General features: G+C 48.8%; 1 protein-coding gene across 3 annotated transcripts in view; it reads left to right on the forward strand.

The window, feature by feature from the left end:
* Positions 1-12,998, forward strand: part of SORCS2 (sortilin related VPS10 domain containing receptor 2) — a 1,085,532-nt gene that overhangs the window by 1,006,895 nt on the left and 65,639 nt on the right. For all 3 annotated transcript variants that reach the window (XM_029063664.2, XM_029063665.2, XM_029063667.2), the window contains 3 exons: positions 2,124-2,244; positions 7,188-7,321; positions 12,414-12,542. In XM_029063664.2, the coding sequence (XP_028919497.1) occupies positions 2,124-2,244; positions 7,188-7,321; positions 12,414-12,542 (384 nt within the window). The remainder of the gene's footprint in view (positions 1-2,123; positions 2,245-7,187; positions 7,322-12,413; positions 12,543-12,998) is intronic.

A 12,998-nucleotide genomic window follows, 5' to 3' on the forward strand; every position in this document is an offset into this window, starting at 1 on the left:
CCGTCAGTGGGCAGGGACTGTATCTGTTGCCGATTTGTACATTCCAAGGGCTTAGTACAGTGCTCTGCGCATAGTAAGCGCTCAATAGATACTATTGAATGAATGAATTTATTAATAGATGGGGGTGGGAATTATAGTGTTGTCTCCCATGCACTTAGTATAGTGCTCTGAACACAGTAAGCGCTCAACAAATGTGACTGATTGAATGAAAGGAGTTGTGAGGAGAGAGTTAAATCTCTGAAACAGCGTCACGTTCATTCATTCATTCGTGTTTATTGAGCACTTACTATGTGCAGAGCACTGTACTAAGCGCTTGGAACGGACAAATCGGTAACAGATAGAGACGGCCCCTGCCCTTTGACGGGCTCACGGTCTGATCGGGGGAGACGGACGGACGAGAACAATAGCAGTAAATAGGATCGAGGGGATGAACAGCTCATTAAAACAATAGCAAATAAATAGAATCGAGGTGATGTACATCTCACAGGCACAGGCATTTAGCAGCATGGCTTAGTGGAAAGAGCCCGGGCTTGGGAGTCAGAGGTCATGGGTTCTAAGCCTGACCCCACCACTAATCAGTTGTGACTTTGGGCGAGTCACTTAACTTCCCTGTGCCTCAGTTACCTCATCTGTAAAATGGGGATTAAGACTGTGAACCCCACATGGGACAACCTGATCAGTTTGTGTCTACCCCAGGGCTTAAAACACTGCTTAAATGCCATTATCATTATTGTTATGATTATTCAGCATAGGAGTCATTAAGGATGGAGAAATAGTGTTGCCGGGATGCATGACTCAGTGGAAAGAGCCCGGGCTTGGGAGTCAGTGGTCACGGGTTCTAATCCTGACTCCGCTGTTTGTCAGCTGTGTGACTTTGGGCAAGTCACTTCACTTCTCTGGGCCTCAGTTCCCTCATCTATAAAATAGGGATGAGGACTGTGAGCCTCGTGTGGGACAACTTGCTCACCTTATATCCCCCCCCCCCCCCAGCGCTTAGAACAGTGCTTGGCACATAGTAAGCGCTTAACAAATGCCATTATCATTATGATTAGACTGTAAAGCCGTCAAAGGGCAGGGATTGTCTCTGTTGCCGAATTGTACATTCCAAGCGCTTAGTACAGTGCTCCGCACATAGTAAGTGCTCTATAAATACTACTGAATGAATGAAGAGAGGTCTGTATTTAAGCAAATGAGAATAAAGTCGAGATGGATTCAGTCACCCTGGTTCAAACTGTGAGCCCGTTATTGGGTAGGGATTGTCTCAAATTGTTGCCCAATCGTCCTTTCCGAGTGCTTAGTACAGTATTCTGCACATAGCACTCAATAAATACGATGGAATGAAAATGAAGAAACTGAGGCCCCGAGAGAATAAGCAACTTGTCTGTGTTCCAGTGACAGAACCTGGATTGGAAGTCTGGTGTCCCGACTCCCAGATCTGGGATCATCAACTCTGTTGTACTGAACTCTAAGTTCAGTACCTTTGGCACAGCAAATGTTCAGTAAATGCCATTGATTGACTTATTGATTGTTCTCAATTTCAAAGTTGCCTCTTCTTTAGACTAATAATAATGATAATAAGAATAACTGTGGTATTTGTTAAGCACCTACTATGTGTCAGGCACTGTTCTAAGAGCTGGGGTAAATACATGGTAGTCAGGTTGTCCCACGTGGGGCTCACAGTCTTAATCCCCATTTTTCAGATGAGGTAACTGAGGCCCAGAGAAAAATGATAATCATAGTAATAATGGTATTTGTTAAGCGTTTAAATATGTGTCAGGCACTGTACAAAGAGCTGGGGTAGGTACAAGCAGATGGGGTTGGACACAGTCCCTGTCCCATGTGGGGTTCACAGTCTCAATCCCCATTTTCTAGATGAGGGAACTGAGGGCCAGAGAAGTAAAGTGACTTGCCCAAGATCACCCAGCAGACAAGTGGCGGAGCCGGGATTAGAATCCGTGACCTTCTGACTCCCAAGCCCGGGTTCCATCCACGTTTGGGTCCACCAACTCCGTATCCACCAACTCCATACTCTCTCAAGTGCTCGATACGGCGCTCTGCACAGTGAGAGGCCGATCGATACCTCCGATCGATTGACCGATCGATCGATTCTCTGTCCACTCCAGGGTCTTTGGTCACATAAGTTTCCGTTCGGACTGGGAGCTGGTCAAAGTGGATTTCAGACCGACATTCCCACGGGAGTGCAGTGAAGACGACTATGAACCTTGGGATCTCACAAACCTCCAGGTATGGGGAAAGGGGAACTGGGGAGAGACGGGAAAAGATTAGCCTTTTCAGACTGTGCGGAGCACACAATGGGGGTATTGTATCCAAGACGACGCAGAGCACACTTGGAGGGAGTTATGGTGGGAGGGTGGGTGGGGTGTCTCACCTGACACCACACACACACACAAACACACGCACTCAGTGTGGTGTGTCAACTCCAACACGACACAGACGAGCATGGGGTGCTCTCAGGGTGTTGTGTCAAACGCGACACGACGTAAGGGGTTGTGAAAATAGGACACACGTACACTCTTTGGGTTGTGGCCTCCCACCCCACGTGACACACACTCCCGGGGTTGTATCCAGTTTGGTATGACGCTAGCTCAGAGTGAGATATCGACCGTAACGTGACACACACACACACAGGGTTGTGTTCAGTAATAATAATGATGGTATTTGTTCATTCATTCATTCAGTAGTATTTATTCAGCGCTTACTATGTGCAGAGCACTGTACTAAGCGCTTGGAATGGACAGATGGGTAACAGATAGAGACGGTCCCTGCCCTTTGACGGGCTCACGGTCTAATCGGGGGAGACGGACGGACGAGAACGATGGCGATAAATAGAATCGAGGGGATGAACATCTTATTAAAACAATAGCAAATAAATAGAATCGAGGCGATGTACATCTCATTAACAAAATGAATAGGGTGATGAAGATATATACGGTCGAGCGGACGAGTACGGTGCCGAGGGGATGGGAAGGGAGAGGGGGAGGAGCGGAGGGAGATGGGGGGAAAAGAGGGTTTAGCTGCGGAGAGGTGAAGGGGGGGTAAAGGTAGAGGGAGGAGGGGAGCTCAGTGTGGGAAGGCCTCTTGGAGGAGGTGAGCCGTAAGTAGGGTTTTGAAGAGGGGAAGAGAGTTAGTTTGGCGGAGGTGAGGAGGGAGGGCGTTCTGGGACGGCGGCAGGGCGTGGCCCGGGGGTCGACGGCGGGATAGGCAAGAAGTGCTTACTTGTTAAGCGCTTACTTTGTGCCAGGCACTGTACTGAGCGCTGGGGTAGATGCAAGCAAATCAGGTTGGACACAGTATCTGTCTCACCTGGGACTCACAGTCTCAAATCCCGATTTTATAGATGAGGGGACCGAAGCCCAGAGAAGGGAAGTTGACTTGCCTAAGGTCATACAGCAGACAAGTGGCAGAGCCGGAATTAATAATAATAATGTTGGTATTTGTTAAGCGCTTACTATGTGCAGAGCACTGTTCTAAGCGCTGGGGTAGACACAAGGGAATCAGGTTGTCCCACATGGGGCTCACGGTCTTAATCCCCATTTTTACAGATGAGGTAACTGAGGCACAGAGAGAAGCTAAGTGACTTGCCCACAGTCACACAGCTGACAAGTGGCAGAGCTGGGATTAGAACCCATGACCTTCTGACTTCCAGCCCTGGCTCTACCCACTAGGCCGTGCTGCTTCACACTCGCTCAGAGTGTGGTATCTAATGCAGCAGACCACACACTGAGAGTGTTGAATCCTATTTATCGTGACACACTCTCAGATTGTTGTATCAGAGCCAACACAACACACTCTCAACATGGTGTCAGATTTGACATAACGTACATTCAGAGCACTGTCAACTCTGACATGGAACACAGTCAGAGTGTTGTTTCAATTCAACAACACAACACGCATTGAAAACGTAATAATGTTGGTATTCGTTAAGCGCTTACTATGTGCCGAGCACTGTTCTAAGCGCTGGGGTAGACATAGGGGAATCAGGTCGTCCCACGTGGGGCTCACAGTCTTAATCCCCATTTTACAGATGAGGGATCTGAGGCACAGAGAAGTTAAGTGACTTGCCCACAGTCACACAGCCGACAAGTGGCAGAGCTGGGATTCGAACTCATGAGCCCCGACTCCAAAGCCCGTGCTCTTTCCACTGAGCCACGCTGCTTCTCTACATTCAGTCCCATAGGACCCACACCCCTAGCTTTGTGTCAAGTCTGACCATAGCACATACACACAGAGAGGTGTGTCAAATTTGACCCGTTACACACTCAGAACATTATGTAAAATGTATCTCCCCCTGCATTTAATACAGCAACACTGGTATTTGTTAAACACTACTGCTAGAGTTTGTTAAACGCTTGATAAACGCTTGTTAAACGTTTGTTAAAAGCTGCTGGAGAAGCAGCGGGGCTCAGTGGAAAGAGCCCGGGCTTGGGAGTCAGAGGTCATGGGTTCTAATCCCGGCTCTGCCACTTGTCAGCTGTGTGACTTTGGGCAAGTCTCTTAACTTCTCTGAGCCTCAGTTCCCTCATCTGTAAAATGGTGATTAAGACTGTGAGCCCCACGTGGGACAACCCGATCACCTTGTATCCCCCCAGCCCTTGGAACAGTGCTTTGCACATAGTAAGAGCTTAACAAATATCAAAATCTATTTTTTTTAAACGCTTAGTACGTGTCAAGCAAGTACAGTGCCTGGCACATAGTAAGCGCTTAACATATACCATTATTATTATCATTATTATTATTATTACTATTGTCAAACAGAACATGAATCATACTCAAAGCACTGTCCTCATTCCAAAATGACACACTCTCAGAGCAATTTGTATTGAATCCAACGCTACACATTCGGGAATGTTATGTGTATTCTACACAACGCAAACTCACTGCCTTTGTCCTGTCCAACACACACATTCTTAGAGTATCGCGTCTAATCCGCCACAGTGCTCGTTTAGAGGGTTGTCATAAGCAGCGTGAGCCATGCTCGGAATGTCGTTTCAGACTTGACCCAACACCCAGTCGGAGCACTGAGTTAAATCTGACAAAACACACACCCAAACCATCGAGTTCAATCCTGCAAGGCACATAGTCAGAGCACTGGGTCCAATCTAACACAACCCGCACAATCAGAACATCGAGTTCAATCCTACATGACACACAATCGGAGCACTGGGTCCAATCTAACACAACCCACACAATCAGAACATCGAGTTCAATCCTACCCAACACACAATCAGAGCCCTGAGTCCAATCTAACACAACACACACAATCAGAACATTGAGTTCATTGTGAGCAACCTGAAGCAGCATGGCCTAGTGGAAAGAGCCTGGGCCTGGAAGTTCAAAGGACATGGGAGCTAATTCTGGCTCCACCACTTTCATTCATTCATTCAGTCGTATTTATTGAGCGCTTACTGTGTGCAGAGCACTGTACTAAGCGCTTGGAAAGTACAATTCGGCATCAAAGAGAGACAATCCCTGCCCAACGACGGACTCACAGTCTAGAAGGGGGAGACACACAACAAAACAAGTGGACAGGCATCAAGAGAGTCTATATAAATAAATAGAATTATAGATATATACATATTATTAATAAAATAAATAGAATAATAAATAGGTATAGATATGAACAAGTGCTGTGGGGCAGGGAGGGGGTTAGAGCAGAGGGAAGGAGTTGTCGTTATGGGGAGGGGAGAAGGAGCAGAGGAAAGGGAGAGCTCAGTCTGGGAAGGCCTCCTGGAGGAGGTTAGCTCTCAGTAGGGGGTGAGCTTTCACTTGTCTGCTGTGACCTTGGGCAAGTCACTTCACTTCTCTGGGCCTCAAGTCCCTCATTTGAAAATTGGGGATAATAATAATGTTGGTATGTAAGCGCTTACTACGTGCAGAGCACTGTTCTAAGTGCTGGAGGAGATACAGGGAAATGAGGTTATCCCACGTGAGGCTCTCAGTTAATCCCCATTTTACAGATGAGGGAACTGAGGCACAGAGAAGTGAAGTGACTTACCCACAGTCACACAGCTGACAAGGGGCAGAGACAAGGGAGATAAAAAGTGTGAGCCCTGCCCCACTGGAACAGGGACTGTGTCCAAGCTGATTAGCTTGTATCTACCCCAGCGCTTAGAAGGTGCTTGGCACATAGTAAACGCTTAAACAAATACCACAGTTTTTATTACTCATCCCACACAACACACAGAGTGTGAAGTTCAATCCGACACGACCCACACTAACAGCATGTGTGCAGAGCACGCTACTAAGCACTTGGGAGAGGACACTACAGCAATATAAGTGGTGCATTCCCTGCCCTCAACGAACTTACGGTCTCGAAGGGAGGTGACAGACATCAATATAAATAAATAAAATGACAGATGTGGACATAAGTGGTGTGGGGCGGGGAGGGAGGAAGAGCAAAGGGAGAGAGTCAGGGTGACACAGAAGGGAGTGGGAGACGAGGAAAGGGGGGCTTAGTCTGGGAAGGCCTCTTGGAGGAGGAGATGGGCCTTCAGTAAGGCTTTGACGTGAGGGGAGAGTCATTGTCTGGGGGATTTGAGGAGGGAGGGCGTTCCGGGCCAGAGGAAGGACGTGGGCCAGAGGTCGGCAGGGAGACAGGTGAGATGGAGGCCCAGTGGGGAGGTGAGCAGCAGCAGAGAAGCGGATTGTGCGGGCTGGGTTGGAGAAGAATAGAAGCAGAAGTGAGAAAGGAGGGGGCGAGGTGATGGAAGGCTTTAAAGCCAATGGTGAGGGGTTTTCGTTTGACGCGGAGGTGGATGGGCAACCACTGGAGTCCAATCCAACAGGACACACACTCGGAGCCCTGACTTCAATCGGACACGACACACACTCAGAACACTGAGTTCAATTGGACGTGCCGTCTGCTCAGAGCCCTAGGGCGAATCGAACGTGACACACGGCTCCGAGCATTGAATTCAATCCAGCGTGGCACACCTTCAGAGCACGGGGCCCAATCCAACCCGGCCCACACTCACAGCGCCGAGTCGAATCTGAAGCGACACGCACTGAAAGCTCTACGTCCAATCCAACACGACCCCCCTCCCCGCCCCGACGCCCCCACAACCCACTCCTGGATTCGGCCCGTCGTCATTTGACCCTCCCAAGTTGGACCCCAATGGCCCCCGCTAGCCCCCACCGCAGCCAGTCCACCCTCTTCTTGTCCCCAGGGGGAACGTTGTATCATGGGACAGCAGAGGAGTTTTCGGAAGAGAAGAACCTCTTCGTGGTGCATCAAGGGGAGAAGCTTCACGTCCGCCTTGACCTCCCGCGTGTGTGAGTGCGGAGCCTCCGACTTTCTCTGGTGAGTTTGTTGCGGAGGGTCACCCGGGGCCCGCGTTCCTGGGTGGGTGCCGTGATGGGGACCGGGGGGCCGCAACTGGGAGAAGGGGATGCATTTCTCTCACTCTCCAACTGCGCTGAAAGTGCCAGTTAAACTGGAGACAGCCCTTCGGATGTTTACCGATATCTTCGGTCAAGGGAAATTCCAGACAAGAACATGTGTGTCTCTAAGTGTGTGGTTTTTGTTTTTTGGGTTTTTTTAAAATGTGTGTGTGTGTGTGTGTGTGTGCTTTTAAATGACCCCAGACTTGAATCTGTAGTGGCCTTAAAAGCAGCTAACTCTGTTTCTGATGGTCGTTACCCATGAGGGAGGGAGAGGATTTGATTCCTGGAGATACAGTGTTTAAATCAGGGCATGGGGGTGTGGGGTGCATGGGGAATGTGAGTCACGAGGTGAGGGTTAAAAGGAGTTGTCATGGTCGACTCTGTAGCTGCGTAGGGGCATGGGTCACCTCGGCTAACTCTGCTGTACTCTTCCAAATGCTTAGTACAATGTCCTGCACGCAGAGGGAAACAGCATGGCCTAGAACCCAGAAGGACCAGGCTTCTAATCCCTGGCTCCACCACCTGTCTGCTGTGTGACCTTGGGCAGATCGCTTCACTTCTCCAGGCCTCAGTTCCCTCATCTGGAAAATGGGGATTGAGATTGTGAGCCCCGCGTGGGACAAGCAGTGTCCAACCCGGTTTGCTTGTATCCATCCCAAAGCTTTGTACAGTGCCTGGCATATAGTACTTAACAAATATCATAATGATCATTATTATTATTACCGTTAATCCCGACTCTTAATCCCAGGTCTTCCATTTATGTGCTGCATGATCTTGAGTCAATCACTTCACTTCTCTGGGCCTCAGTGACCTCATCAGTAAAATGAGGATTAGGATTGTGAGCCCTGTGTGGGACAGGGACTGCGTCCAACCCAATTAGGGTTTTACCCCCACCCTCCACCCACCTCTAACTCAGTACATAGAAAGCGCTTAATAAATACCACAGAAAAAAAACAGTAAGCCCTTAAACAGATGGATCAGTGAAACAGAAAGCAGAGCAGAAATGCTGTTCAATAATGGGTCCAAGGGCCTGACGTCTTGAGGGGCAGCGTGGCTTAGCAAGAAGCAGGGTGGTGTAGTCACACAGTCAAAAGGTCATGGGTTCTAATCCCTGCTCCGCCACATCTCTGCTGTGTGACCTTGGGCCAGTCACTGTACTTTTTCTCTACATCAGTTCTCTCATCTGTAAAATGGGGATTGAGATCGTGAGGCCCAGTGGGACAGGGACTGTGCCCAACCCGATAAACTTGTACCCACCCCTGTGCTCAGTACAGTGCCTGGCACATTTATTCATTTCATTCAATAGTATTCATTGAGCGCTTACTATGTGCAGAACACTGTACTAAGCGCTTGGAATGGACAATTCGGCAACAGATAGAGACAATCCCTGCCCGGCGACGGGCTCACGGTCTAAACGGGGGAGACAGACGGCGAAGCAAAACAGAACAAAACAAAAACAAGACAACATCATCAAGATAAATAGAATCAAGGAGATGTACACCTCATTAACAAAATTAATAGGGTAAAAAATAATATATACAAATGAGCAGAGTGCTGAGGGGAGGGGAATGGGGAGGAGCAGAGGGTGGGGGGGAGGGGAGGGTGAGCACAGGGAAGGGGGGGCTCATTCTGGGAAGGCCCCGTGGAGGAGGTGAACACTTAAGAAGCAGCGTGGCTCAGTGGAAAGAGCACGGGCTTGGGAGTGAGAGGTCTTGGGTTCGAATCTCCGCTCTGCCACTCGTCAGCTGCGTGACTGTGGGCAGTCACTTCACTTCTCTATGCCTCAGTGACCTCATCTGTAAAATGGGGATGAAGACTGTGAACCCCACGTGGGACAACCTGATTCCCCTGTGTCTACCCCAGCGCTTAGAACAGTGCTCGGCACATAGTAAGCGCTTAACAAATACCAACGTTATTATTATTATTATTAAGAAATACCACGCGATGATGGCCACACATTTAGGAACCCAAGAACTAATCCCAGGACCTTGGCCATGAATGACCCTCAACCCCACAGGATTTATGTACATATCTTTGAATGATTTATTAGAAATTATTTATTCATATTCATGTCTCCCCCTCTAGATGTAAGCTCATTATGGGCAGGGAACGTATTGGTTAATTCTGTTTTATTAGAGTCTCCCAAGCGCTTAGAACAGGGTCCTGCACATGGAAAGTGCTCCATAAATACCACCGATGGATTTATAGTCCATCAGTTAAAAGCATTGCTCTCTCTGCTGGCGACAGGTTGTTTCCTCTGACTGAGCTTGTCATGGGCCGCAAATGTGTCTGATGTTATATTGTACTCTGCCAAGCACTTAGTACAGTGCTTTGCACACAGTAAGCAGTCAATAAATATGATAATTATTATTAATGATAATGATAATAACTGGATCCCCCAGACAGGATTTGATCGGTGGGCACATCTGTCACTCCACCCCGGTGTCGAGAATGTTGTCTAGGACTTATTCCTGTGCTCTCTGATCCCCCTCCCCAGAACAAAATGAGGTCCTTTCTCTTTTTTTCATGGTATTTTTTTAAGCACATATTATACGTAAAACACCGTTCTAAGCACTGGGGAAGATTTTTCAGGCCTACTTGGGGCTCACAGTTTAAGATTGAGGGAAAACAAGTGTTGAATCTCCATTTTACAGATGAGGTAATTGAGGCCCAGAGAAGTGAAGTGACTTCCTTTAAATCACAGAGCAGGCAAGTGGCAGATCCGGGATCAGAACCCAGGTCCTCTGGCTCCCAGGGCTATATTATTTCCACTGGACCACACTGCTTCCTCCCCTGACTCACTAAGCTCGTCCCCCAACCCTAGTGGAATTTGGGCACATGGGAAGATAGTGCCCTAATTGATTTTTAATGTCTGTCTTCCCCATTTGATGGCAAGCTCCTTAAGGGCAGCTATTGTGTCTACCAACTTGATTGTATTATACTCTCATAATAATAATAATAATAATAATGATCCCGATACTTGTTAAGCACTTACTGTGTGCCAGGGACGCTACTAAGTACAAGCCAAGTGGGTCTCAATCCCCATTTTACAGATGAGGTAACTGAGCTACAGAGAAGTTAAGTGACTTACCGAAGGTCATGAAGCAGACAAGTGGCAGAGTTGAACTTAGAACCCATGACTTTCTGACTCCCAGGCTCATGCTCTACCCACTACCCCGTGCTGCTTCTCAATCAATCATTTATTGAGTTCTCACTATAATAATAATAATGTTGGTATTTGTTAAGCACTTACTATGTGCAGAGTACTGTTCTAAGCGCTGGGGTAGTTACAGGGTCATCAGGTTGTCCCACATGAGGCTCACAGTCTTAATCCCCACTTTACAGATGAGGTCACTGAGGCCCAGAGAAGTGAAGTGACTTGCCCACAGTCACACAGCTGACAGGTGGAGGAGCTGGGATACGAACCCATGACCTCTGACTCCCAAGCCCGTGCTCTTTCCACTGAGCCACGCTGCTTCTCTATGGGCAGAGCACCAATATTCATTCATTCAATAGTATTTATTGAGCGCTTACTATGTGCAGAGCACTGTACTAAGCGCTTGGGATGAACAAGTCGGCAACAGATAGAGACGGTCCCTGCCGTTTGACGGGCTTACGGTCTGATCGGGGGGAGACGGACAGACAAGAAGGATGGCGATAAACAGCGTCGAGGGGAAGAACATCTCGTAAAAACGATGGCGACTAAATAGAATCGAGGTGATGTACAATTCATTAACAAAATAAATAGGGTAACGAAAATATATACAGTCGAGCGGAGGAGTACGGTGCTGTGGGGATGGGAAGGGAGAGGTGGAGGAGCGGAGGGAAAAGGGGAAAATGAGGGTTTAGCTGCGGAGAGGTAAAGGGTGGATGGCAGAGGGAGTAGAGGGAGAAGAGGAGCTCAGTCTGGGAAGGCCTCTCGGAGGAGGTGAGTTTTAAGTAGGGTTTCGAAGAGGGAAAGAGAATCGGTTTGGCGGAGGTGAGGAGGGAGGGCGTTCCGGGACCGCGGGAGGACGCGACCCGGGGGTCGACGGCGGGACGGGTGAGACCGAGGGACGGTGAGGAGGTGGGCGGCGGAGGAGCGGAGCGTGCGGGGTGGGCGGTAGAAAGAGAGAAGGGAGGAGAGGTAGGAAGGGGCAAGGTGACGGAGAGCCTCGAAGCCTAGAGTGAGGAGTTTTTGTTTGGAGCGGAGGTCGATAGGCAACCACTGGAGTTGTTTAAGAAGGGGAGTGACATGCCCAGATCGTCTCTGCGGGAAGATGAGCCGGGCGGCGGAGTGAAGAATAGACCGGAGCGGGGCGAGAGAGGAGGAAGGGAGGTCAGAGAGAAGGCTGACACGGTAGTCTAGCCGGGATATAACGAGAGCCCGTAACAGTAAGGTAGCCGTTTGGGTGGAGAGGAAAGGGCGGATCTTGGCGATACTAAGCTCTTGAGACACATTCCCTGCCCTCAACAATCACTCAGTACAATGCTCTGCACACAGTAAGCGCTCAATAAATATGATTGAATGAATGAATGACCAAGCTTACGTAGTGGAAAGAGCTGACAATCTACAGTCTATTTTTCTCAGCACTTAATACGGTGCGTGGCCTCGTGGAAAGAGCACAGGCCTGGGAGTCAGGGAACCTGGGTTCTACTCCTGGCCTCCCAACTTGTCTGCTATGTGACCTCAGGCGAGTCACTTGACTTCTTTGTGCCTCAGTTCCCTCATCTGTAAATCAGGAGTTAAGACTGCGAAGCCCCATGTGGGACATTTACTATATCTGGCTTGTGTCCACCCGGTTTTTAATACAGTGCCTTGCACGTAGCAAGTGCTTAACAAATACCTTAAAAAAGTAAATACCATCGACCGATTGATCGCAAAAGAATGATCTACCTGGGACACTGCAGTATTTTGTGTTTTCCTCCTCATTCCCCTGCCCCCTGTTCTTCACTCAGGATGACACCTCTCACAGACTCTGTCTCTGAAAGCGGGGTGCCGATGGCTAATTTATTTTATTCACTCCTAGTGACTACGGATTTGAACATTCCACCTCTTCCAAACCGGAATCCAACAAGTGTTTTGCAAACTTTTGGTTTAACCCCGAATCTCCCCCTGAAGAGTGTGTTTTAGGAGAGGCTTACGCCAGCAGCACAGGGTAAGTTTTCGGCATTTTACAAACTATCTCTTCCTTCAGACTTTTACAGACTTTGGCTCCACTGACCCTGTCCTCTCCTGGTTCTCCTCTTATCGCTAAGACTGGTCATTCTCAGTCTCTTCTGTGGGCTCTTCCTCTGCCTCCCGCCTCCTACTGTGGGGGTCCCTCAAGGGTGAGTTTAGGTCCCCTTCTATTCTCTGTCTACACCCACTCCTTTGAAGAACTCATTCGTTCCTGCGGCTTTAACTACCGCCTCTGTGTGGACGATTCCCAAATCTACTTCTTCAGCCTCGATCTCGCTCCTTCTCCGCAGTCTCCCGTTTACTCCTGCCTTCAGGATGCCTTTATTCGGATGTCCCTCCAACACCTCAAACTTAAAATATCCAAAGCAGAACTCCTCCTCTTCCCACCCAAACCCTGTCCTCTCCCTGACTTTCCCATCACTGTAGAAGGCAC

This window comes from Ornithorhynchus anatinus, chromosome 4 (assembly GCF_004115215.2).
Source record: "Ornithorhynchus anatinus isolate Pmale09 chromosome 4, mOrnAna1.pri.v4, whole genome shotgun sequence".
In the NCBI taxonomy this organism is placed as follows: Eukaryota; Metazoa; Chordata; class Mammalia; order Monotremata; family Ornithorhynchidae; genus Ornithorhynchus; species Ornithorhynchus anatinus.